Below are 26522 nucleotides of genomic sequence, written 5' to 3' on the forward strand. Positions count from 1 at the left end.
ACTGCAGTAAAATATGATAGAAGTAAAATATGAACTGATTTAACAACTAAAATAAGAAGTAAAATTATTGAAATCAATAGTTTCAATAATTTTACTTACCAAGGTTTGGGGTACACCATATAAAAAGAGGCAAGCTTAGCAACATTAAGCGTCTATTTTAAATGCACCTTTTTAATGAAAACTGTTGATAATTTTTATCCAACAATATTTTGTACCTTAACTTTAATCGAAAAGATTCTCCTTCAATTAAAATAGCATCAACAGTATTTTTTAAAAACATTTTGAGATGGTAATGCCGTATCTGTATTTCTTTAATAAATTCGCATGTCTGTAGATCTGCAGTATTATATAGCTTTAGTAAATTTACGGCATATGTAAATTGGGTTTAGTTGCCTCATTTTGCCAACTTGCCCAGGCAACTAATCTCAAAAGTTTTTTGCTCACAAAATGGCCTATAAAACCCCAAACACGCGAAATATTAAAAAACACAAATTGTGACTGGTTACAGTGAATCATACAACACTTACACCTAGTCGAGTTTACTTGTAGCTAATGCTATTACTTTTTAAAATTGAAAAAGAAATAAAGTCACAAAAGTTACGAAATAAGCAAAAAACACAAAAGTCGCTGTATCTTCTATCTTCTATGTGAATGCACTTAGTCCTGATACTCTAATACTACACCGGAAAATGAATTAAATAGGAAGGTTCCATGTGAATTTTGGAAGTTTTAAGTGGAAAATTCCAAAGTTATACGCAGTGTGTCAATATACCGCTGTAACCCACTAGCTCCGATCTCCCCTTCTGATAAGATTTCGGTTATAAATAGCAGTATTAGGATGACTTTTGCGGTGTAATTATTATTACTATTATTTTCTTTCGAGAAATACGATGCTAAGGTAACCCTTACTGCACTTTTTTACTTATGTACTTTATACATTTTACACTACAGTTTCACATTATATAGATTCATACTTATTGGCCGCAAAATCGATTAAAATGTGGTATTAAATTCGCCCTCAAAAACCAACAATAGATCGTGGAAGTCCAAATGGAATGGACCCTTTAGTTACGTAAGAGATAAAAAAAAATTCTTAATGGCGATAAGTAACAATTCATATTTATACAAATAATCTTTAATAGCTCGCCTTATAAACAGGTCATTATAAATATAAAAGTTTTCTAAAGAGCGTTCTTGGTAAAGTTTTTTTTTAAGAAATTAAATTAATATCGGAAGCCTGTGTTCGTATTTATCTTTATATTGCTTTCGTTAATAACGCTATGATCGACGTAACCTAAAATTTCAAACATCGAAATAACATTCAATTTTCTTCTCCCTTCTTTTCTTTTGTATACGTCAGGATTGTCTGTGCGTTGCAAGAATTCTACAATAGCTAAGTTGTTTACATCGCCTGTCAAATTGGCGTGGTAAATAGCAATAAACACGTCTTTATTTTTATCAACAAGAATTATTTTGTTCTCTTCGTTAAACAGTTCTGGTTCCAAATCTTGTTTTCCACTTAATTCGTCTAAATAAACGAAGGGTAGTTTAAACCATTTATTATACATACTTCCGATCGTCAAGAAAAACGACTGTTCGCATTGAAGCAGTTTTCTGAAAAAAAAAAAAACAAAAAAAAAAAAAAACAAAAAAAAAAATATACGTTAAAAAGGGTAAAATAATGATAAATATTGTAATGATAATCATGAAAATAAATGAAAAGGGTAAATGGTAAATGGTGCAGAAAAAGTAGAAATAGTTGATTTGGTATTATAACCGATTAAAACCGTACTGAATATGGTTTTACGTTCAAAAATCCAAACGATTAATAACTGCTAAATTAAAATATAAAAAAAAAAAAATACCTTTTACTCATTATTTCCTATATTTCAAATGTAATAACGAATTATAAAAAAGTTGGGTTATTTTATGCTTTTTTATGAAGCAAATTTTTATTTGAATTGACGTTTATAAGAGGCGGATGTGATTAAACTTTGGTAGCGTGGATTAAAATGTGGTAGCAAGTGTGGAAACTGTAAGGATACTTGCGGTTAATCAAAACGAAACAAAAATAACGCATCCTCGATATGTTATTCAATTTGCATAATAAAGGATTATTACTTTGAAATGTGAAAACTAATTTTTACTTATTCCCTAATGATTACATTTTTTAAACGTTTCACCGATAAACTGCGATAGACATAAGTTAATCTTCACAAGCAATTAACAACATTTGTAGGGATTAACTTTCACTCGTATCAAGTTTTGCGACACTCGCAAATGTTTTTGATGTTTTTTTCAAAAATGTTTTTTTTTTCATATCAATCCTGTCCCCCGCTAAATTCTATCCGCATGCAATAATCAAAATATGACGCAATCAGCAAACCTAAACTAGTAAAAAAAAAGATATTTTTTTGTCAAATACGCGAAGAATTTTTTTTAAAGAACTATTCACGCGAAATTTTTTTAAAAAACTGAATTTCAGTTTTTGTTTCGATGTTAACTGATGTTTTTTTTTCAAAACCAAAGAAAACGTTTCAAAAGGTAACCCATTTAAAATTTAAAAATCAGTTCCTTTCTGACGTACATCATAAGAGTGTAATATAAATATAATAAAAGTTCCAAATTTTTGAAACTTACTCAGAAATCTTTCCTGTTTATCGTATGGTTTGTCAGATCAACTCCTTATACGGAAACGCAACCGATGTTCGCGTCTGTTAAAAACAAACGAATATGAATAAGAAATTGAACTGAAATATATACAATATATTTTAGTTCTAAAACATAGCAATATAATACAATATAATATGGAAGTTTTTAGAACTAAAAAATGATTGCGGTAAAAATAAAGACGAAACCTGAAAATTTAAAAATCGACTTAAGACAGAAAGAATTAGTCATTATTAAAACGGAATTCTATTTTTCGTTTAAGTTTCATTGTGTAACCAAATTGAAATACAGGTTTTAGAAAAAACAGGAAACAGAAAGGTATTAAATTTATAGGTTATAAATATTCCACTTATTCAGCAATAAAAACTTCAATTTATTTACATTATTCGTAAGTGACACTTAGAATTATGTAAATATTCAATGCTAAAATTCAACGTTTTTTTTTTCATACGAGGCGTTTCATTTTGGTGATTGACAATCAACTGTTTTTTTACATTCTACCAAAAAAAAATAACACTTACAGTAACCACTTAGAGAACTTTCAGATCCTCGAAAGCGCTAGACGTGAAACTTCGTCCACAGTAAGTTCTTATAATTTTTTCATTAATTGGTTTTGAGAGCAACTTGAAAATTTTGCATGATCATGACTAAGAAGCAGCTCTCTTAAGTAAAGAAGAGTACATAAGCCACGATTAAATTTTAAATTCGAGTCCGAAACGTAATTTTTAGATGATTCGACATCTTGTTACATTGTTCGCAATATTATCGATATGCATCAATCAATCCTCTAATTTACCCACTAATCTTAAAGAAAAAGAAGGGAACGAATGTGAACTGAAAGAAGTCGAAATGGAAATCTCACAACCCGGTTGCACAACTAAAAAAATAAAAAACAACGAGTGTCAAGGAATGTGCAGCTCCTTTTTTCTATTTAGTTCCTTGGAACCGAAAAAATATAACGATTGCCGCATTTGCAAACCGAATCGTAAAATGATAGAAGTTGCGTTGGATTGCAGAGACGAAGCAGGAAACGTACATAGCAAAATTGTGCAAAACGTACCTTATTTTGAAAGCTGCTCTTGCCAAAAATGTTTCGAAAAAATAAACTAAGTATAAAAATCATACTTCGCATAACGTTTCAAAGCAGGAAATTTGTGCGTAGCACAAAGCGACAAGCACGAAATAACAAAACGCTGTGTTTATTTGCTGTATGAATATTCAGCGTTACACAACTCGACTGTAAAATGATATGCTCTTTGCAAATATTTTTCTCTTTCATCTTCATTGTTTTTAAAAGTACATTGTGTTAAAGTTTGCGTTATCATTTAGCATTAAAAGCTTGGACATTGTTTTTTTATTGAGGGGCGGTACTCTTAGTATTAAAGTAGCGTTTAAGGTGGTATTGTTATTGGTATCACTGTTTAGTGGGTGGTTCAGAATTATTGCTAATACTTTAGTCTATATGAAAAAGACATTGCTTAAACGGTTCTATTCAATATTAGTCACCCAGCACGCATATGGGCCTATAAGTTACTTGTTTTTTTATTTTAACGTATTGATCAGACCAGAACCGGTTTAAGAACCTCAAAGGAAGCCTAACTAATAATAGGGACCAAAATAATTTAATCACACAAATATTTTTGAAGATTGAACTATACACCACCCAATATGTGCGCGATAAGTAATTTTTCTCATTTAAATATAAAATTTCAGTTATTCTAGAACTCAGATTGTTAAAATTGAAGCTTATAGAGTTTTACTGAGCCGAATATATTTATATTAGCTTTAAGCATTACATAAATGCATGGAAGTTTACTGTTTTTTGGAGGGCCCTAATTATCTTGCTCAGTTTATCTTGCTCTGATTATCTTGCTCAGTTTACAAAAATGCCACATTCCAAAACTCAAATTTAACCTAAGCCTTATGTTAGGAGGCGCCTTAAAAATTTTAAAAAAGCTGAATTCATCCAAGATATTTCAAATATTGAATGGGATGACTATATAAAAGAATAAAATGTCAAAGATTCCATTAGGAAACTAATCGAAATTTTTGATTGTATTTTGAATAAACATGTCCCTTAGAAAAAATAATGAAAAGTAAAATAACTGATCATAATAACTGGTCATGATAAACTTCAGCTCAAACCAGCAACAGTTATATAATAAACTTCATAAAAAGTATTTTAAGTCAAAAAGCTGTAGAATGAAAAGCTTACTTTTTATAAAGTTTAAACGATATTGTAATAATATAAGCAATCTTTTGAAGTTTAGAAAAAAAATTATTGCACAAATATTTTTAGCCACATTATCAATAATATGATAAAGCACTTGGAAAGGTGTAAAAGAGTTGATAAATGCAAAACCAAATAAAAGTTAATCCCCATCTCGCATAGTCATCAACAACAAATGTGAAACTAATACTAAAGCAATCTCCAATCATTTTGACAAATTCTATACTACGATTGCTTCAAAATTATCCAACGTAATTCCAAATTACAGATTCAACTTTCGAAAGTATCTGACCAATCCTAATAGCAACTCTTATTAAATGTAACCAATAACGAAAGAGGAAACCCTTGGCTATGTTAATTTCACTATCACAGAAAGAAAGAGTGTTTGACCGAACAGCCTTCCAAGAAAATTTCTTTAGCTGGTGTCAGAAATTCTATGAAAATCACAAAGTATTATCTTAAATAATTCATTTTGCGATGGAAATTTCTTAATTTCTTCAAGCAGGTCCAAGTTATTTCAGTCTACAAAAAAGGATCTAAGGTTGACTGCACCAACCATCATTCAATTTCTCTTCTTTCAAATTAAACGAATCTTTGAAGAAGTTATACATAATAAATTTCCTAAACCAAAATCATATACATAATAAACTTCCTAAACCAAAATCAATGCTTACATAAACAACAGTTTGGTGTTCGTAAAAAGCATTCAACAGCTCACGCTCTTATCGAAGTTGCAGAAAGTAAAGGAGTTACTCATGATAATGGAAACTTCGCCAGAGGGATTTTCATTGATTATAATAAGCTTTTGAAACCGTGGACCATAAAATTCTCCCATCTAAGCTTAAAAGTGTGGTGTACTCTATTAAACTTTTTTATTAATTGAAGATTAGTATCATCAGCAAAATAATACGTACATGTACGTATTATTTTGCTGATGATACTAATCTTCAATTAACAAAAAACTCTTTTAAAAAGCTAAACAAATATATTAATCAAGATACGGCCAGTCTTGTTCACTGGCTATGAGCAAATAAAATCTCATTAAATACGAAAAAGACAGAAATAGTTTTATTTAAAAAAAAAAGCAGCAAGAATCTTCAAACACACTTGAACTTTAGAATAAGTGGCCAAAAACATTCTATGTCTAGAAACGTTACTTTGCTTAGTGTTGTGATAGAGGAGAAACTTTCATTGAAAGCACACATAAATGACCTCACTCTCAAATTAACTTGTTCCAGCGGCATTTTAGGTAAAGTCCTACACTACGTTAACTTTGAAACGTTGCTAACTATATATCACTCAATTTTTGTTTCACATTTACAGTATGCATGTCAAGTTTGGGGACAATCTAAAATCGCGTGTCTTTCTAAAGTCGTTTCACTTCGAAAAAATGCGAATAAATCATTTCTGCTTAAGAAAGGTCCCTACTGACATCCTGCATCTTATATAAAAAATTCTACGTTTCTATGATCAAATCCGGTTCCTAAATTGTCACTTATAAAAAAAAATTGACGTAAGCTAAAATCAGTCACTTATAACAACTATATATCCCACTAAAACAGACAACTAAAAATGGAATAAACTACATTACATACCAGTGTATCCATTCTTTGAACAAAATTCATTCTTAGGTCTAAGAATCTGTTTATAAAGTCACTCCATCATTTCTAGCTAAAAAGTTACGCTTAACTTTATTCTTCACCCATATAACTTTTTTCTTTATGTCTATGTACATTTTATGAGAGTTGCTTAAAAATTTTTGTAATGGTCTACTTTTTTTTATGTGATTAGTTTATTTCTAACGTTTTTCTTTTGTCTTTTCTTAATCTTATTTAGATTATTACGTTTTATTAGTGAATTATTATTTGCAATGATCTGTGTTTTTTGTAACATCCTTATTAACACAAAATATATTGATATTGATATTGATTGATTTAATCAACATGCTTGTAAAGCCAACTAAAAGACGTAAATCGGAACAAGTGCAGTTTAAACTTATGACTTATAATATTTGAAAAACAAAGCGCATCACAGAAAAAATCATTTTTGAACTCAAATTTATGAAACGAAAATGCGAACTAATTTAGGGACTTTCTATTGATCAATTGTAAAATGGTACTTATTATCTAGGTTAGTAGCACTTTAAGTTATTTGTGTGAATAAAAGTCTTGAAAATGATAAAATAACATACCTGATTTGTCCGCTCAGCTAACCAAAAACTGAATAAACTATTCATTAAGAACGGAGTTCTTAATTATTTGTTTAACTCTGTACTATTATCAGTAAATTTATGGCAGTATAACTTCTTAAAAACTGGATAGGAAATGTATTGCTCGATAAGTTTTGTATAGACAGCTGATTAATATTGATATATGGCGCTAAACTTTAATATTTTAACAAAAATATCCAAATTGACATTTTTTGCGACAAGCTGTTGATCGTGATCTATGCTCAGATCAAACCTTCAAAACTTCTGGAATGAGTCTGAAACACAAATTCTAAGAAAACAGTTTCAAGTAGTTATAAACTATTTATAAAAATAGTTTATAAAGTTAATGCAAAAAACTTAAATAGCGGAATTTTAAAAATTTTAAAATTTTTCTTTGCTCTAAAAAGATTTTTAGCAAAGAAATATTTTATTTTGGAATAAAAATCATCAATTCAAGTTCTATGGTATCACAGCTAAATTTAACAACTGTGAATTTTTAATTTAACTTTTAGTTTTATATATATACATATATATATATATATATATATATACATGAATATATGAATATATACATGAAGCAGTTTTCAAAGCATTACCAACTAATGGTGAGTGTTTCAAGCACATAATCTTACAGTTTCCTCGACTGTCAATTGAAAGAAAGAGGGCTTGTGTGTTTGATATTTCTGAAGTTTGGCAGCTCATCAAAAGTAAACAGTCCACTGGAACTATATAGTGCCTTGAGAAGAATGCTTGGTTATCATTCAAAGAAGCTATCATATCATTCAAAGAGGTCATCAAGAACTTTCTTGGAAATACACGAGCAAGTAATTACACAAAAGTTATTCAGAAACTATAGGAGAGCTTCAAAGCGCTTGATCACAGCATGAGTATTAAACTACATTTTTTGCATTGTCACCTGACCAGCTTCTTAGAAAAATAGGGTATTGTTAATGGTGAGCAAGGTGAACAACTTTAACATGATTTGAAGGTTGTGGAAGAATGTTATCATGGTAGATGGGACATACACATGATGGCTGACGATTGCTGAAGCATCGAATATGATGCTCCTGAAGTAGAACACTCTCCATCAAAATCTATAAAAATAAATTATACCAACCTGCTAAAATCCCATGTGACATCGTGTTATATAACAGACCACATATTAGTTAAACCTCTGAGACAATTTTTTTAACAAAGTTGTATCTGAACATATGTTGTCAAAGTAACAATAAAGTTTCATCCGACAATTTTTCTTAAATATTGATACAGTAATTATTGGTATTACCGTCTGAGGATTAAAACGACAAAGAAGATTATAGTTCAATTATCTTATTTTGTTAACGTAACAAATTTCAAAACCGAACTCAAATTAATATCTTGTTTTTGTAGTTCAAAGTAGACCTTTTTTTTTAGTACAAACGCATAAGGAGAGAAAATGATATCGTACTTTATTTTTGCAGCATGTTTAGTAAACCGTAAGTTTTTACTTTTACTAAACACAAATTGTATTTAAAACTATAAGAGCTTTTAACTTGTTCTTGTTGTAATTGCATTTGATATTTTTAGTTCAGAACTTCGGATGCTTTAGAGCCTCGTTAAACAGGGCTTTACACCGCCATAAACGTTCGGTTCTTAAAGATGATTCAAGTAAATGGCCGGATGGTATTGTACCTTATATGTTTGATGAAAACTTCGTTGGTAAGTTTCTAGAAAAATACAATGACATTCTTTCGAACTTAATGCAAGCTTTCAAAGTAAAACCAAGTTATAACTTTGGTTCTCACATTTTCTTTTGATTTAAGCGATGAGTGAGTGTTGATGAAGATGAAGAGATGAAGTGTTAGATAACCCACTGCCTTGCAACAGGTTCTGATAATCATTCCACTGGTTGATAGCAAAAAAAAACAACATCCCAAATTTAAAAATTATATGAATGTGTCCAAATTCTGTCCCTTTCACTTTAATAGCTACAGCCTTAGTTTAACATAAGCTTATATGAATTATTGTTTATATATGTATTTCAAACCGCCCCCGTCACCATTCGGTTTTGTGGTCCATAAATATATATTTAACAACATTAACGTCTAACATATGTTGTATCGGTCGCGTCACACGGTGATGCGACCATCATTCTTTGTATGGTTCTGTTTTGAAATATTTCAGCAATTTTTACAAAACATTTGTATTGTCAAGAACTTTAAACCAATGTTTAAACTACAAATCTTAAAAAATAGGAAAACCAAATGGAGTCTCGCAGGACAACCTAGTGTTTCAAATGAGAAAATCCAATATCATCACAAAGCTCTTAAAAGACGATCCAAAAGAACTAGTTATTGAACAAGTCGTTCAGGATTGAAGTGTCTAAAACCATTTTGCTCAAAAACTGAAAGAAAAAAAACCATCAAAAAAAAAAAGACGAGTCAAAGTCGAGAAGCTGTCGACTTTCTAGTTTTACTTGTTGAGTCCATTGTCAAGAAGATATCGGGGTGTTTTCAATTCAAAAGGCCGCCAAACTAAACATTTTTTTTGTTTACTTGATCAATTCTATGTTGGAGAAAAAAATAAGACTTAAATTGGACCCGTGTAATTTTCTTTGTATGGTTTCAAATGTTGTAAACAGTCATAAAAAACTTAACCATTCAATGAACCTATCATAAAAGCTCGTTTAACTTTTAACAGTTATTTTCGAAATTTCGAAGTGAAAAAAAAGGAAAAATGCTATACTTTTAAAACATTCCACTATCGGAAGAGTTATGGATTAAAATAATAATCCATAACTCTTCCGATAGTGGAATGTTTTAAAATTATAGCAAAAGTTTTTTCGTACATTTTTTCGTTGCAAATCACTGTTCTAGGACACAAATGGTGGAGTTATTATGATGGAAAAAAATTTCATTTTTAGACGATTACGGAAAGTCAGTAGCTAGAGAAGCGATGATGCGCATTCAAAACCAGACATGCGTTCGTTTTATTCCAAAAACCAACGAGACAAACTACTTGTTGATTAAAAGAGATTATGAGATTCAACCGTAAGTAATTTTTTTTAATACTGGAAATACAACCAATATGTTTATGGCATCTGTTAGAAAACTACCTATAACGTACTCGTCTAATTACATATGTGTTTACGCAAATTATTTCATGAACTAATTACTTAACGACATTGAAAACTAGCTTGCTTCTTCTTTAAAATACAGTTGCTTTTCTTAATGTTCATAACTGCTCGTCATTTGTTTTTTGAGTATTTGTCGTCTCTGTTTAAAAAATAGTTGCTTGTCGCCTGTTGGCTATTATCAGAACGGATCACAAACTATGACGTTTGGTAACAGCTGTGCTCAAAGGCCAGTTATGATTCACGAACTTCTGCATGTATTAGGTTTCTTCCACGAACACCAAAGATTTGATCGCGATAATTATATTGTGGTGAATAACTCGAACGTGCTGGAAGGTAACTAGCTTTTTAGTTTTATGTAAATATTGAAAATGCTCCCGCATGGCTGTAGCTGGCTATAAGCATTGAGGGGTCTAGGTCTATACTTAAAAAATGATAAATGATTTTGGAGATCTTGCGAAAAATACAACAAAAGCACATTAGTAGTTTTTGCACGAGTTCTTCTCTCAATACTCATAAACTATTTCTGTTGGAAAATATCTTCATAAATTAGAAACATTTTTCAGAGTTAGAAACAACTTTCAGAGTTAAAACTGTGTCAGAGTTGGAAATACATGTCAGAATTAGAAATGCAGTCAGAAAAACTTCTTTACCATTTTTTTTTTCTTTGACCATAAAATGAATTGTTTTATTGACAAAGAACGCAGTCACATATACCAAACTTTTTGAAATGCTCTTTTTAAGGCTTTGAATCTGAGTTCAAACTTCAAGATCATAACAGTTTTTTAACTCAGGATATTCCATACGATATAGACAGCATCATGCATTACAAAAAGTAAGCTTATTTGTGTCATTTGAGGATTTCTTTTTTACTTGTACTTTGTGTAAAAGTTTTCTCTTATATTTGTTCATCATCTTAAACAAATGTTGATGGTTTATGTAGATTAAGTTTAATAACTTTCGTGTTGCAGCTTTGCTTTCTCGAAATATATCAACCAAACAACCAACACTGTTACTTTTCGAAAAGATTACATGACCATGTATTCTAAAGTCGATTACAAAATTGCGTTGGGCAGTTCAACTGATTTAAGTCCAAGTGACATTAAAAGAGTTGCTCTGCGATATGATTGCAGTTTACCTATCGAGCAATCGACAACAGCCTTTGCACAACCATCAACTAGGACATTCAATAAAACCACAGTTGCCATTGCAGTATCACCAATTAGTAACGAAACGACCACAGAAACAACATTCACAAGTAGCTTAAAGACCTCAACAGTATCAACAAAAAGTGCTACTGGCATTATCGATGCAACAGCACCAACAAATTACATTGCGACTGCAACACTGACAATAAAAAGTAACTTAACTGACATTAATAATAAATCAAAGTTACTCCAACCAAATATAATTTCAACATTAATTATAATCTTGTTGTGCACTTTTCTTTTATAATGCTTTATTGTGCTTGTATTTACACGATGTTTTATCAATATTTTATTATGCTTGCAATTAACAAGATGACATTTATTGTAACTTTCTTTAAAGACAATTCTTTATCTACTTGTCAAGCAAAGGGTTTTTACAATTATAGCGTTAACGGTCTAGTTACTGTGTACTGTGTATACATATTATTAGTATTAATAAATCATAATGTAACCAAAAATGTGGGAAGAAAACCTATTTTATATTATATAATGCTGTATAAATAAAGATATGTTAGGTAAAAAACTGCCATAAAAGGTTAAGCGGATTAAAATGGGCTTTCTTTATTCATAATCTATAATGAACCTAACGAGAGTTTAATAAGATTGATTGATTGAAATAAAACTAAGTTTATAATCACAATTTAAAGGAACATGCAAGACCAGAGATTTCTTACCTTTTTTCAATCACATATCTATGCTCAATGCTGTCAATAAAAATATCTCATTAAGTAGTCACTGCATCTTCACGTTACTTTTATTTAGTGCAAACATCAGGGTTTAAATTAAAAAGTTAAACTGGAGTATCCTTATCTACCACCAGCTATTATATTTATGCCTCATTAAGCAATCATATGAGTTCGTACTAAGAATGTATTAAATATCTTGGCACATGTCTTGGGCATCTCAAAAAAAGTTTCTTAAATCTTAGCATCAAAGCTGAATGAAAAAGGCAAAATTGAACAAGAAGTGAATATATATACTTTTGAACTACAGAAAATACATTTCAGCAGTACTTTAAAAGTGATAGTGGCTTTGCTTTTTTTCATTCTAATCCTGGCTTTGTGAACAAATTAGATCTTTAAATCTACCATCCAAATGAACAGAGAACGTTTCTTGATGTCTCAAAATAGAGGTTGAAGCATGTGTTCTTCTACACAATGACCCTTTTTATTTTGCGCAGTACCTATCGGGCGTTCTGTCATTCTTCGTGAAGAACATTAAGATGTGAATAGAGTCATTGAGCTATTTTAATATGATAAACACAATTGGATTATGTGCGTTGACCTTAAAATGATGTGCTTCCTTCTTTGTCAGCAATGTGGGTGCACAAAGTATGCCTGCTTTCTTTGTATGTGGGGAAGGAGAGATCAATGAAAGGATTGGGCTTAAACAAATTGGCCTACAAGATCTGATCTTAAGCCTGGAGATCCTAACATTCTACAGCAGTTACTTGTTGATAGGAAGAAAATAATATTCTCTTCACATAAACTAATTAAATATTACTCATGAAGCAATTATTCAAAGCATTACCAACTAATGGTGAGTGTTTCAAGCACATAATCTTTCAGTTTCCTCAACTGTCAATTGAAAGAAATAGGGCTTGTGTGTGTTTGATATTTCTGAAGTTTGGCAGCTCATCAAAAGCACACTACATAGTTCCAGTACTACATACATAGTACTACATAGTTCCAGTCCACTGGAACCATGTAGTGCCTTGAGAAGAATGCTTGGTTATCATTCAAAGAAGCTATCATATCATTCAAAGAGGTCATCAAGAACTTTCTTGGAAATACACGAGCAAGTAATTACACAAAAGTTATTCAGAAACTATTGGAGAGCTTCAAAGCGCTTGATCACAGCATGAGTATTAAACTACATTTTTTGCATTGTCACCTGACCAGCTTCTTAGAAAAATAGGGTATTGTTAATGGTGAGCAAGGTGAACAACTTTAACATGATTTAAAGGTTGTGGAAGAATGTTATCATGGTAGATGGGACATACACAAGATGGCTGACTATTGCTGAAGCATCGATTATGATGCTCCTGAAGTAGAACACTCTCCATCAAAAGCTATAAAAATACATTTTTATCATTTGTAACATTTTTTATAACAGATCATTTAATAGTTAAACTCTTAAGAGGATTTTGTTAACATAGCTGCTAAATTTGCATCTGAGAATTTGTTAAGTAACAATAAAGTTTAATCCAACAGTATTTCTTGAATGTTATTATTGTATTTATTGGCATTACAATCACAGAATTAAAACAACAAAGAGGATTATAGTTCAATTATCTTATTTTGTTAAGGTAACATTTTTAAAACTAAACTCAAATTACTCTCTTCTTTATTTCTTTCAAACTTAAGGTTCGGCGTAAAGCTTTTTTTATATGCAAATATTGTACAACAGCCCACAAACGCATAAGGAGAGAAAATGATATCGTACTTTATTATTACAGCATGTTTAATAAATTGTAAGTTTTTACTTTTACTAAACACACATTATACTAATAATGATAATAATAACTATATATAATAACAATAACAATAATAATAACTATTAGAGCTGTTAACTTGTTCCTGTTGTAATTGCATTTGATAATTTTAGTTCAGAACTTCGGATGCTTTAGAGCCTCGTTAAACAGGGCTTTACACCGCCATAAACGTTCGGTTCTTAAAGACGATTCAAGTAAATGGCCGGGTGGTATTGTACCTTACATGTTTGATGAAGACTTCGATGGTAAGTTTCTAGAAAAAATATATTAATATTCTTTTGAACATAATGCAAGCTTTCAATGTAAAACCAAGTCAACTTTGGTTCTCACATTTTCTTTTGATTTAAGCGATGAGTCATAATTAACCCACTGCCTAGCAATAGGTTCTGATAAAAATATTTACAGAGTAGAGAAATCTTGCTTCTGGTTGATAACAAATAAAAACAGCATCTTATTTTTAAAATTATATGAAATGCGTCCGAATTCCGTCCCTTTTACTTAAATAACTAAAACCTTAATTCAAGTAAGTTTAGTGGTAACAAGTTTAATTACTAGTGTTATTAATGGTGATAAAATAACTGAAGTATTTCACTAATTGCGTTTGAAACAATCAATCATGACAAATATTGCTTTGTCTCTAAAAACTAGTCAAGAAACTTGTGTTCGTAAATTAATTAACAAGTTAGTTGAAGTGGATATGTTTTTTTAAGTTAAACAATAACTTGAAAAAAAAGGAAAGAAAGTATTTTGACTTGTTAACATTTTATATATTAAAGTGACAAATAATACTTATATATGTATATCACACCGCTCTCCCCTTTCCCCCCTATCCTTCACACACCAAGAAGTTTGCTCCATGAATACACGTTCAACAAAATTAACTTTAAAACAATTTTTAAACTACAAATCTTCGAAAATGAGAAGACCGAAAGGAGTCTTGCAGGATGACATCATGTTTCAAATGACAAAAGCCAATATCATCACAAAGCTATAAAAGACGATTAAAAAAAAACAAGCCATTAAACTAGTCATTGAGAATTATATGAAGTGTATGAAACCCTTTCGATCGAAAACCAAAAAACGATTCAAAACCAAGATTTCGTCGACGTCCTAATTAAGCTTGTTGATTTAACTAGAGAGGACATCAGGTTATTATCAAAGTAAAAGTAATAAAAATGAGGTGGTTTAATCTTTTTGGACGCGGATGTGTGTGCCGTTTTAAAGGGGAAATTTAAAATAACATTTTATTGCTCTTGCAATAATGGATTATTTTAAAAGTACTACAAAAGCTTTTTCGTACTTTTTTAGTAGCAAAACACTGTCCTAGGACAAAAATGTTGGAGTTTTTATTATGAGTGGAAAAAAATTTCTTTTTCAGACGATAGCGGAAAATTGGTAACTGCAGAAGCGATAATGCGCATTCAAAACCAGACATGCGTTCGTTTTATTCCAAAAACCAATGAGACAGACTACTTGTTGATTAAAAGAGATTATGAGATTCAGCCGTAAGTAATTTTTTTACTACTTGAAACTTAACCTATGTTTTTATGGCATCTGTTCGAAAACTGGCTATAAACGTACGTGTATGAATACATGTGTGTTTATGTTTGTAAATACATGCATGCTTGCATGTGCATGCGGAGTTTTATGTTACATGTTTATGCTTTTACACTTTTTTTATGAACTTATTACTTAAGGACATTGAAAAGAACTAAAAACTGCTAGCTGTTTGCTTTCTAAGTATTTATCGTTTTTTTTTAAAAAAATAGTTGCATATCGCCCGTTGGCTATTATCAGAACGGATCACAAACTATGACGTTTGGTAACAGCTGTACTCAAAGGCCAGTTATGATTCACGAACTTCTACATGTATTGGGTTTCCTTCACGAACACCAAAGATTTGATCGCGATAATTATATTGTAGTGAATAACTCGAACGTGCAGGAAGGTAACTTGCTTTTTAGTTTTCTTTAAACATTCAACATGCTTCTGCAAGGCTGTTAGCAGCAGCCTTGGGCCCCAGGCCTAAAGTTAAAAAATGTTAAATGATTTTGGAAACCTTGCTAAAAACACTACTAAAGCAAATCGGCATTTCTTGCAGGGATTCTTTCCTCATTTTTGATAAAGCAATTTTGATTTAAAATATGATTAAACCATTTGTGTGGGAAAATATCTTCATGAATTCTTAACAAGTTAGAAAAATTTTTCAGAGTTAGAAACGAATTTCAGAATCAAAAATAGTTTTCAGAGAGTCAGAAAAACTTTTTCTTTACCATCTTTTTATACTTTGTCCATAAAATGAATTGTTTTATTGACAAAGAGCGCAGTTACAAACATCATACTCTTAAAAAATACTTATTTAAAGGTCTTGAGTCTGAGTTCAAACTTCAGGATCCAAACAGTTTTTCAACTCAGGATATTCCATACGATATAGACAGCATCATGCATTACAAAAAGTAAGCTCATTTGTGTCATTTGAGGATTTCTTTTTTACTTGTACTTTGTGTAAAAGTTTTCTCTTATATTTGTTCATCATTTTAAACAAATGTTGATGGTTTATGTAGATTAGGTTTAATAACTTTCGTGTTGCAGCTTTGCTTTCTCGAAATATATCAACCAAACAACCAACAATGTTCTTTATCGTAAAGAATATATGACTATGTATTCTAAAGTCGATTACAAAATAGCGTTGGGTAATTCAACTGATTTAAGTCCAAGTGACATTAAAAGAGTTGCTCTACGATATAACTGCAGTTTACCTTTTGAGCAATCGACATCAACTACTGCATCATCAACTACAACATTCATTAAGACCTCAACAGTATCAACAAAAAATGCCATTGCCAATACAACAACACCAACAAGTTACATAGCAACCGCAACAATGACAACGCAAAGTGGCTTAACTGACATTAATAATCAATCAAAATTGCTCCAACCAAGCATAGCTTCAACATTTATTATAATTTTGTCTTGCACTTTTCTTTTATAATGCTTTATTGTTCTTGTATTTACATGACATTCTTTTAATGCTTTTATTGTGTTTGTTTTTACACGATGCTTTATTAATGCTTTATTGTGCTTGTATTTGCACGATGTTGTATTAAAGATAATTTTTCACTTACAATTCAAGCAAAGGGTTTTTCACAATTATCTGATATTGAAAAGTATTTGCTAAGTAAATTTTTAAAAAGAACAAAAATGCGGCAGTAAAAAAAACGAAGATAAAAGCATGGTTTCTACATGATTCCATTAAATTTAATACTAAAATTTATACTGAGGGCCAAAAGATGTATTGTGGGATAAACGTGTCCTGCAGATATATCTATTAAATAGTTAAAAAATTGTTTCAAACTTACAAAGTTTTATGTAAAACTTGTTTAACAAAATTCTCAAAAATGACGAAATTGGCGACCTCGTATGGTAATTTCGGCACAATGATACGGTAAATTCGGCATACTTATGAAAATTAAGACGTTCGTTGAAAACGCATTAACATAGTTAAAATATTATAAACAGCTATAAACCTGCTTTATATAAAGTAATTGTCTCTTAAATGGAATTTGTTACACCTAATTGGCATTTAATTAAGGGCGTTGCAATTGCAAAGATTCATATTTTTTGAACCACCTATTTTAGTAAAGTATGAATACATCACCTAAAATAGAATCCTTATTAGAAAAATGTACTTCCAAAGTAAAATTGTAAATAAAATGATTACTAATTTCTATGATTTCAATGATCATTTTTAAGTTCTGTTTAAATAAGAATTCATCTTTTAGGCTCATAAGTAGTTCATAAAATAGTATTTTACATAACTTCAATACTTAAACATAAAAAAATAAAATACAAAGTTCAAAGAAAACTTTATAAAAAGAGATTTATTTAAGAAAGTTAAAAAACAGTTTATCAATATATGACATGCAACTTTTTTTTGAAGAATCACTGTTTCATACAGTCATCACAAGTGAATACTTTTTAGCATAAACACCACATATAGCAGCACATGTTTCATGCCACCATCTACAGCATTTATGGCATTTATCCCAGCTATCCTTTAAATATGGATTGACAGGATTCCCATAACTGTATTGACACATTGCACAAAGTTGTTTATTAATCACACATTTGAATAACCTAGATTATTCAAATTGCGATTAATAAACAACTTAAGCTCAAGGTTATTCAAACACGTCTTTTGATGTGTAAATATATTTTCTTTAATGCACTTTTTACGTGGCTGCTTGGGTTTTATCAGAGGTGGCTAATTCTAATGACTTCTGAAGTGTAAATGATGAGTTTGGTGAAGCAGATTCTAAATAAAAATATTTAACTAAAAAAGGTGAATAAAATTAGGCAACATGTAAATTATAAAAAACTATTTTTTTAAGAAATTTTTTTTTAGGTTAATAAAACAACAGATAAGTTATTATTTTGCTTGATATAAAAAATTACATTTGTGTTTTAAATAAATGGTGAAAGATGGTAAAAATAATACATCTTTTAAAATGATTTACCTTTCTGAGAAGCAATTACACATTCTGTGACAAAATCAATATGATCTAAATCTTTAGTAAAGTCTAACCCATTGTCGAGAGTAGGGTACATTTCAGAGGTAATATTTGGTTTTGAAATTTTTAATACAACATACGAGTGATCAGTAGCCTTAGCTGCAACAAAGTCTTTTTCAGTTAACACATTTTTATCAAATGGATATATTCATCATTTTTGAAACCCTGACTGACAATTTTGAACAGTTGCAGCTTTCCCATAAGCTATTCCAATTAATTCACTAACCTCTAATTCAGTTACAGGACAACCTGGATGGTAATTAAGCCAAGTACCAACTTCTTGATCATAGAATATTTTGAGGCTTTTAAAAAATGAAACATCAAGTGTTCCGTCCCACTGCACGCAGTTTGTGCGTGCAGTGGGACGGAAGTGAAAATATAATAACATTTGTCTTGCGAGCTTTTATAATAACCCTAAGATTTTTGTCATGACTTGAATGTCCTTCTAAAATTAGAAGAGCTGGTTGGTTTCTTGACTGTGGCTGGACTGCTTGTAAAAAATGATCAAACCATTTTTCAAACAAATCAGTTGGATAAATCAACATTGGAGGGACAAAAAATCCGCTTGCTGATTGGCAACAATCTATTGTGATTGTTTTTCCTCTTTCGGAGCTTGTTAAGTCACCAACACTGTGTTTTCCCTTCAGGGCAACACCTTTTCCTATTTTATGGGATATAGACAATCCAGATTCGTCTATGTTGAGTAAGTTTGATGGTGGAATAATCTGCATTTTATTAGCATTAAACATTTTTTCTAGTTCATCATAAAAACAATTAACTTTTATTCTATTAAAACCAATCGCTCGATGCAATGACATTGATTCAGCAACTCTTAAAGAGAGTTTATCATGGCGTTTTAAAAAAGCCCTAAACCATTCTTTTCCTGCTGACTTAGTTGCACAATTAAACTTGTGAATAATCCCATTTTCTTCACAAAACTGGAATACCATTTGTTTTACATCTTTTGGAGACAGACCAAATAATCTCTGTAACATAGTCAGAAGAACTTGAACAAGTTCTTTTTCTTGAAAAGCTGAGAGTGTTATTGGGTGTTCTGCACTTAACTTTTTAACACAACTATCAACAGACGCTCGTTTTACATAGTCATGTAATGTTTGCTTTGGTAATTTATATTGTTTAGCAGCAGAATATTTCGAGCAATCATCAACTAAAACTGCATTTACTGCTATTTTAATGATTCATTTGACCAATTACCATATTTTACACGTTTTGAACCCATTATATGATGCTAACACACACACACACACACACACACACACACACACACACACACACACACACACACACACACACACACACACACACACACACACACACACACACACACTCGTTTTTATCTCATAACTATCTGATTTACTAAAATCAACTTCTTCTATACAAAATATTTCAAACTCTTATTTCCATTTTGGTTTCAGAGAAAGCACAGTCGGCAAATTCGGCACTGCTGAAATTAAAAACTATTTATAAGCCGAAATTATCTCCTTAGAGCAGTCCTTGGGGAAACTTTTAAATCTTGTAACAGACTTTCAGTTTCATCTTATTGTTGCTCGCATTTTATTCAGTTTATATTTTGAATAAAATAAATTACAACTTTTTGTAAAAACTTCCGAGAAAAAATCATTTATCCTACATTTTCAAATAGGTAAAAATGTTAAGAAAAAGGTAATAATCATAAATTAACGTACCTAAAATGTAAAAATAAAAGTTTAAAGCAATATTTTTAGGAAAATTATTTATCTTGCTACAATCCCCAACTATGATTTTAATATTAAATTAAATATTTTTAGGTGTCTTTTGAAGGGGTACCGAAATTATCTCCCTGCCGAAATTACCCTATTTTACCCTACTTAGATTTGCACAAAGAGTCAGAACATCTCAAAGTTCAGTAAACTATGCGCTTAGCATTAGGATCTTTATGTGTGGACCACAGCTTATGAATGATCTTCGTGTCCTAAACTCTTCCATTCTTTCTTAAAAAGAAAAAAAAAGATTCCAGTAGCTTTGTAGCAAACTCTGTCAATTCCTTACCATACTCTTCTCTTCTAACATATTCAGAACAATACTCACATATTCAGGTCATTCTAGGACAAAAAATTAATGTTTCAAGAGCATATGCAAGTTCCATATTATTTTGTATCGTATAGTATAATTGTATTTTAAAGATGTTCTATAAAGTTTTTGTTAGAATCCCAAAAGTTCATAGAAATTCTGTAGTATTTCTAAAGAACATTTTGTCCTGGGATCTAATAAAATAGTTTTTGTAAAAGCAACCTGTATCACTTCCGGCTAAGGGATGAATGAGGTGTACCTCTTAAAATATGCAATTTATTTATTATATATATTTTTAAAAACTTTTGAAGATTTTTTGAAAATTTTGATTCATCAATACAAAATAGTAATAAATTTAATAATAATATTTAATTAAAAAATAATAATGTTTCAAACGTGACTTCACGCGCTAAGAGATGTTGGCTTCAAAATAGTTTACGCGCGGCGTATCTATCAGTTTATATGATCGAAGATTTAAAGCAACATTACGCAATAGGGGAAAAACAAGACTTGTAAACATAGTTTTTCTTTTTGTAATTATGTGTTTTTGGTTGGACAATTATTATGTCTAAAAATGCCAAATAAGTTTATGATATCATTTCTTTATCCGTATCCAAACTCTACATACACTTAATAAACAATCCAATAAGTCAAACCCTCCTATAAACTCATTGTATGTTTAGACAAGAAAAGGACATGTTATACTTTTTTTGGATTTAGCCTTGCAACCTCATTGTTCAACAGTAGATTCTCAGTTTACTGGCTATTATGATAAAAGTATACAACTGCTCTATTACCTAATCACTTCACTGCGCGTAGTTTAATATTGTTAGCACAAATGCTGACAATCATCGGCCTTGTTTTTGCATAACTTTATTTGTTGGTAGTTTTACATTTTTTAAATTGGTTAAAATGAACAGGATCAACGATGCGATTCTCTGTGTATATAGTGTTTTGATTAACTCTACATTAGATTAAAAAAGATTGAATATTCGTCCCAGGACTTTTACTTATAAATGCATCAATTGTTTTCTGATCCTTTTAATCAGGTTGCTCAGGACACACATCATTAGGGCAGTATGAATTTCAAAATTGTGTACAAGACCATCAAATCCTGATAAAACATAAATCTTATATCCCCATTTTTTAAGTTTAATTGGCTTGTATTGTTTCATAGATGATTTACCTTTATCAGGAACAATCTGTTCATCAATGCATAACATTTTTCAAGTTTCAGTTTTGAAAAGGAATGCTTTAAGGTTTTAGTATTTTTAGATTTTAGGTTTAATAACCTCGTATAATCTGAAATATTCTTTGTTAAGTTTATCATTACAATTGCACTAAAAAATAAATTGATTTATTCGAGTTAGTTGACCATAACTTCCCCAATTTTCTCTAAATATACTTAATCGCCTCAATACATTCTAGTTGATGGCATTTGAACAATTCTTATAGCATATATGATTCCAATAAATTACTCAAGTTACAGTAATTTGTTCTTACTCTTTTGAATGTTCTTACTCTTTTGAATTTGAGTAACCTATTTGTTTTTCCTTTTACTATAAAATGTGGTGAAAGAAAAAAGCTACCAATTGCATTGACACAAACCTTCATCATTTAGAAGGGTGGGATGTCCAGGAGTTGGCTCCCAATTCCGTTTTTCCAGAAAGTCGAACCTGCAGAGAACATTTTGGAACACCAAAAGCCTTACATGCTGCACGCTGTGAAAATCCATTTTTTACAGTTTCAATAGCTGATATCAGTGTTTTCCAAGTTTACTTCTATTCAGTTCTTCAATTTTTTTAGAATGTTTTAAATTTTTTCTTATTTTAACTTTCTTAATTTTATCTATTCTAATAAAAAATTTCAGAGTTCTATAAAAAACATAAATATTAAACTATAAGATAACTATTACCATCTAACAACAAATGTTCATGTATATAAATGCATATAGCCATAATATATGCACATAAAAAAGCATTTAATCAAAACCATGTATCAAGGCCTATATATAGAACTTTGTTTATAAAATGGTATTTTTAATATAATGTTATAAAAATATGTTATTAATCTACTTAAAATAAAATTTATAGTTATAAGTAATACTATATTTATAAAGATTACAGTTAAATCTTATTATTCTTAATTCCTGTTATTTTTAAACATTATATAGGCTGTATGCATAATACAATGCAGTATATATATATATATATATATATATATATATATATATATATATATATATATATATATATATATATATATATATATATATATATATATATATATATTTGTGTCTATACATACTGACATATGTACATATGACACATAACAATTGCATAGTTACATACATGATCATTAATACATATCAAGTAACATAGCTTTCGAAATTACACAAACAAACACACACACATATCTATAAGCGTGCCATTTTGAAAGTTATATTTTGTATTTTAACAATACGTAAACATAAACTATGGCCAGAATTAGGAATAATCTTTGGCCAGAAATAAAACATTCCCTAGAAAATATATTACAATTTTATATACAGAAATTCACAAATAAATATAATTTATGAACATTATTTAAAAAAAGCATAAATACATATGCAGTTTTAATAACATTACATCGTAACATTACTTTCAATTCAAGCGATTTACAAACGCAACAATGTTTGAATGCAATTATCAAAATTTTGAAAATATCAAACTTCGAGTTTACGGAGGCAAAAAATTAAATATTTCCAATATGTTTTCAAAGCATCACTCTATCTAAATATTTTTTTAACTGCTCATTTAAAAGTTACAAAGTGAAAGTATCTTACCTAACTTCATAACAAACCAAGAGACTATTAAATTAAAGGATTTAGCACTGTGAACCTGAGTGATCGCCACGTTGAGTTGTTCCCAAGGTCTGATTTTTCTTTTTTAGCTGTTGGGTATATGTTAGTAGACATCATTTAAAACATTTAGAACTTCTGAGGTGAAACAAAAAATGCAAAAATCAGCTATAACTTATCTTATAAAAATTAAAGCACAAAATAAGAAAGCTTTATGTTAACTAGTTATATTATAAGTCTTAATGCTAAAAGTAATATACTTTAAAATATATACTTTAAATTATAAACTTTAAAATAAACTATAATTATTTGATTTCTTTTATGTTTTTTGATACAAATTCAACAACACTGGATTATAGTCGTTTTGAAGAATCTTAATGGTTAATTCCTTATTTGTATCTACTGCACGTTTTTTTTTAAAATCATAATGAATAGCTTCTCCTGTTTGCTCACAGTAAACTCCTAGACTACAGTTGGTAGAATGAAGAAAATGAAGTATATAACATACTGCTACGTGAACTTTCCATGTAACAGTGTGCTCAATACCCTCGAATGTGTCATGCACATATTCAATCAAATCTGCATAAGACTTTTAAACTCCAGAACAGCAGTTTCGATGTTATCCCCTGCTACCATACAAAATGATTCTGCTTGAAGGCATTTAAACTTTCTAAGACAGTTTCCAATTGGTAATAAGTCATACTTTCCATCATTTATAATATCTCTCTCAAGTATATCCACCAACTTCAGGAACTTGCTTGAATTGTTTCCATTAAATCCTACGCCTTGGTATCCTCAAAACATGATGTAACTTGAGTGTAACCACTTCTCAAACAAAGACCATAATCTAAGCAAAAACACTGCAAGTTTACTTACTATTCCCATCAGAACATTGAGCTCAAAAACAAGAACCAACTCCTCAAGAGGAGTTTCAGGATCTTCCTCTTTGTACTAAAGTCTTGGGATTTATAACATTTTTAAGTGTGACATTTTAAACTTCTTTCCATCAAGGGTAAAGTTGCTGTAGTTTTCATCCAAGGACCTAAGTGTTCTCTTGTTACCTGGTTCTAGAGTGCAGGATCCCTCACAGTATAAACAGCTGTACATCCCAGCATGATTACTAGTTCCGAAAACTGAATATGTACATTTAAGATCAAATGCAATATGATAGGCTCAATAAGCTTCTAGAGATTACCATCAGCTTAAGAAACTCCCTCAACAACTACTATAAAAAAGGATATTTTTTCTCCAGCATCATCAAGCTCTGAATCTAATGAGGTTTTTTCTTGGGGATTAAAAACATTTACAGCGACCTTAAGGAATCCCTAACCTGAATCTGTATCTGTCCTTAAAGTGGAGTCATGTGGATTAATTCCTCTTTCTGTGATAATGTGCTGTATAAATGTAGATGTATCTTTTACATGAACCAATGTTCTAGCAATAACTTCTTCTCCATCCATGAACTCTTCTTCTTTAGTAGTGTAAACTTCTTCTATACACGTATGGAAAGCCTCAATTTTTTTAAAACATTTTTTTTTAATTCAGATTTGAATTCATACTAGCTCAGTATTTGGAACTAAAAGTTCTTAGTTTGATTCTTTGAAAGCTGAAGAGATTTAACTAACTCTATAACAGTACCGAAGGACACCTGTTTCATCTCAACTCGGTCACTTTTCTTGTCTGGAGTCCCAACAACAATCTTTAAAGGAGAACCTCGAGTAACCAACTGAAACTTCTGTCCTCTATAAATACTCCATCTTTTGCTTAAGTATACCCGGCCACATTCATTAACAAAATATGTTTATTACTTGGGTTTTTTAAATATGTATTTTTATTAGAAAAAACAAGTCAATTTACTTACCTGAGACTACACTCTCTAAGTTCTTAGGTCCAAGCTGTTCTGCTGCTTTAATGAGATTGTTAACAGCTCTGCTTTCGGTACAGATGTGATCCACTCCTTGCACTAAAATTTTTTTGTTTAAAAACAAAAATAAAGACTAAATACTTTTATAAAAACTATTTTTATAAAAACTATTTTTATAAAAACTTTTTTTAAAAAAACTACTTTTATAAAAACTATTTTTATAAAGACTAAATTTTTTTGTTTAAAACAATACAATCAATTTTATTATGGGAAGCAATTTAAGTATGAAAAAATGAATCATATCTATGTAATAAAGTTGACTTTTTACCAAACTGTGTGAGACAAACAGCACACGTTTTATGTAAACATATAAAAAACAAAAATAATGATGGTAATTATAATTCTAACGTTTTTAATGTTAAATTTTATCCTATGTAAGATTAAAATTTAAGTATGTAGTAAGTTCATTACAATTAAATGTAAATTTATGTAATAATACATGTGTTATTAGATTTTTAACAACACATGTAATGTTAAAAAAACTTTCAGTTTTCTCAATTTCATATTTTTAGTTAAGAAAATATGTTTGTAAATAAAACAAAGTATTAAGTAGAAAGTAATGATAAATAATAAAAACAACAAAACAAAGATTAACATTATTTTTACCATGGATATCTTCTCTATCCAGTTTCCCAGGCACTCCACCTTGTTCATGTTGATGTTATATAGGTTTCTGTGACCTTTGTTACAAATAATCTTGGGATAGTTTAGTACTTCTAAACTACACTAGCTCCAGACGAATGTTTTTATCTTTGTATTAATTGCAGGAGTGATCTTTTGAATTTTAGTTGACTTTTTACCAAACTGTATGAGACAAACAGCACACGTTTTATGTAAACATTCCGCCATTGTGTAAGCAATTTATTAATTTTGCGGGTTTTCAAGCTAGTTTTCGCCTAATTTTATTAACATTTTTATGGTTAAAAATATTTATTTTTGAGCAAAATTTTTTTAACTTTGTCCAACCCCTCAGAAAATTTAAATGTTATAAATGTCTACTAATGTATACCTAAATACTGAAAAAGAAAAATCAGACCTGGGGAACAGCTCAACCTGGCGGTTACTCTGGTCCATAGTGTTAGGACATCTGAAAATTGGCTAGAATTAAAACGCGGCCAGATATAGGTCAGTTTACCCTATTCGTAGTTACGTTGGTTTTTCTATCCGTGAAAACTGCCTGAAATGTTCTGAAAAT

At 30.1% G+C, this 26522-nt stretch overlaps 2 protein-coding genes and 2 pseudogenes across 4 annotated transcripts; 1 reads left to right on the top strand and 3 right to left on the bottom strand.

The window, feature by feature from the left end:
* Nucleotides 1-1090: 1090 nt before the first annotated feature.
* LOC149883637 (uncharacterized) lies at nucleotides 1091-22565 on the bottom strand. 2 transcript variants are annotated; one of them, XM_090096963.1, is made up of 2 exons: nucleotides 22173-22565; nucleotides 1091-1528 (listed from the first exon to the last, which is right to left on the bottom strand). In XM_090096963.1, the coding sequence occupies exons 1-2, from the start codon at nucleotides 22297-22299 to the stop codon at nucleotides 1224-1226; spliced, it is 432 nt and encodes a 143-aa protein (XP_089953089.1). In that variant the 5' UTR covers nucleotides 22300-22565; the 3' UTR covers nucleotides 1091-1223. The 2 variants fall into 2 exon arrangements, with proteins under 2 accessions (XP_089953089.1, XP_089953090.1); XM_090096964.1 differs by lacking the exon at nucleotides 22173-22565 and adding an exon at nucleotides 8227-8263.
* LOC145199197 (uncharacterized) lies at nucleotides 1091-26176 on the bottom strand (annotated as a pseudogene). Its single transcript, XR_016455912.1, has 5 exons — nucleotides 26128-26176; nucleotides 23912-25366; nucleotides 23389-23541; nucleotides 2641-2714; nucleotides 1091-1614 (listed from the first exon to the last, which is right to left on the bottom strand). The product of XR_016455912.1 is annotated as an uncharacterized LOC145199197 (transcript).
* Nucleotides 8481-17055, top strand: LOC149883638 (uncharacterized). Its single transcript, XM_090097423.1, has 13 exons — nucleotides 8481-8584; nucleotides 8676-8807; nucleotides 10012-10138; nucleotides 10379-10557; nucleotides 10966-11056; nucleotides 11193-11671; nucleotides 11936-11944; nucleotides 13855-13902; nucleotides 14037-14168; nucleotides 15302-15428; nucleotides 15693-15871; nucleotides 16289-16379; nucleotides 16516-17055. The coding sequence occupies exons 1-13, from the start codon at nucleotides 8545-8547 to the stop codon at nucleotides 16913-16915; spliced, it is 2034 nt and encodes a 677-aa protein (XP_089953549.1). The 5' UTR covers nucleotides 8481-8544; the 3' UTR covers nucleotides 16916-17055.
* Nucleotides 23723-24518, bottom strand: LOC145196409 (uncharacterized; annotated as a pseudogene).
* Nucleotides 26177-26522: the final 346 nt, after the last annotated feature.

This window comes from Hydra viridissima, unplaced genomic scaffold (assembly GCF_058129835.1).
Source record: "Hydra viridissima isolate aposymbiotic clone 2 unplaced genomic scaffold, HvirCarnegie_v1 scaffold_9, whole genome shotgun sequence".
Classification (NCBI taxonomy): Eukaryota; Metazoa; Cnidaria; class Hydrozoa; order Anthoathecata; family Hydridae; genus Hydra; species Hydra viridissima.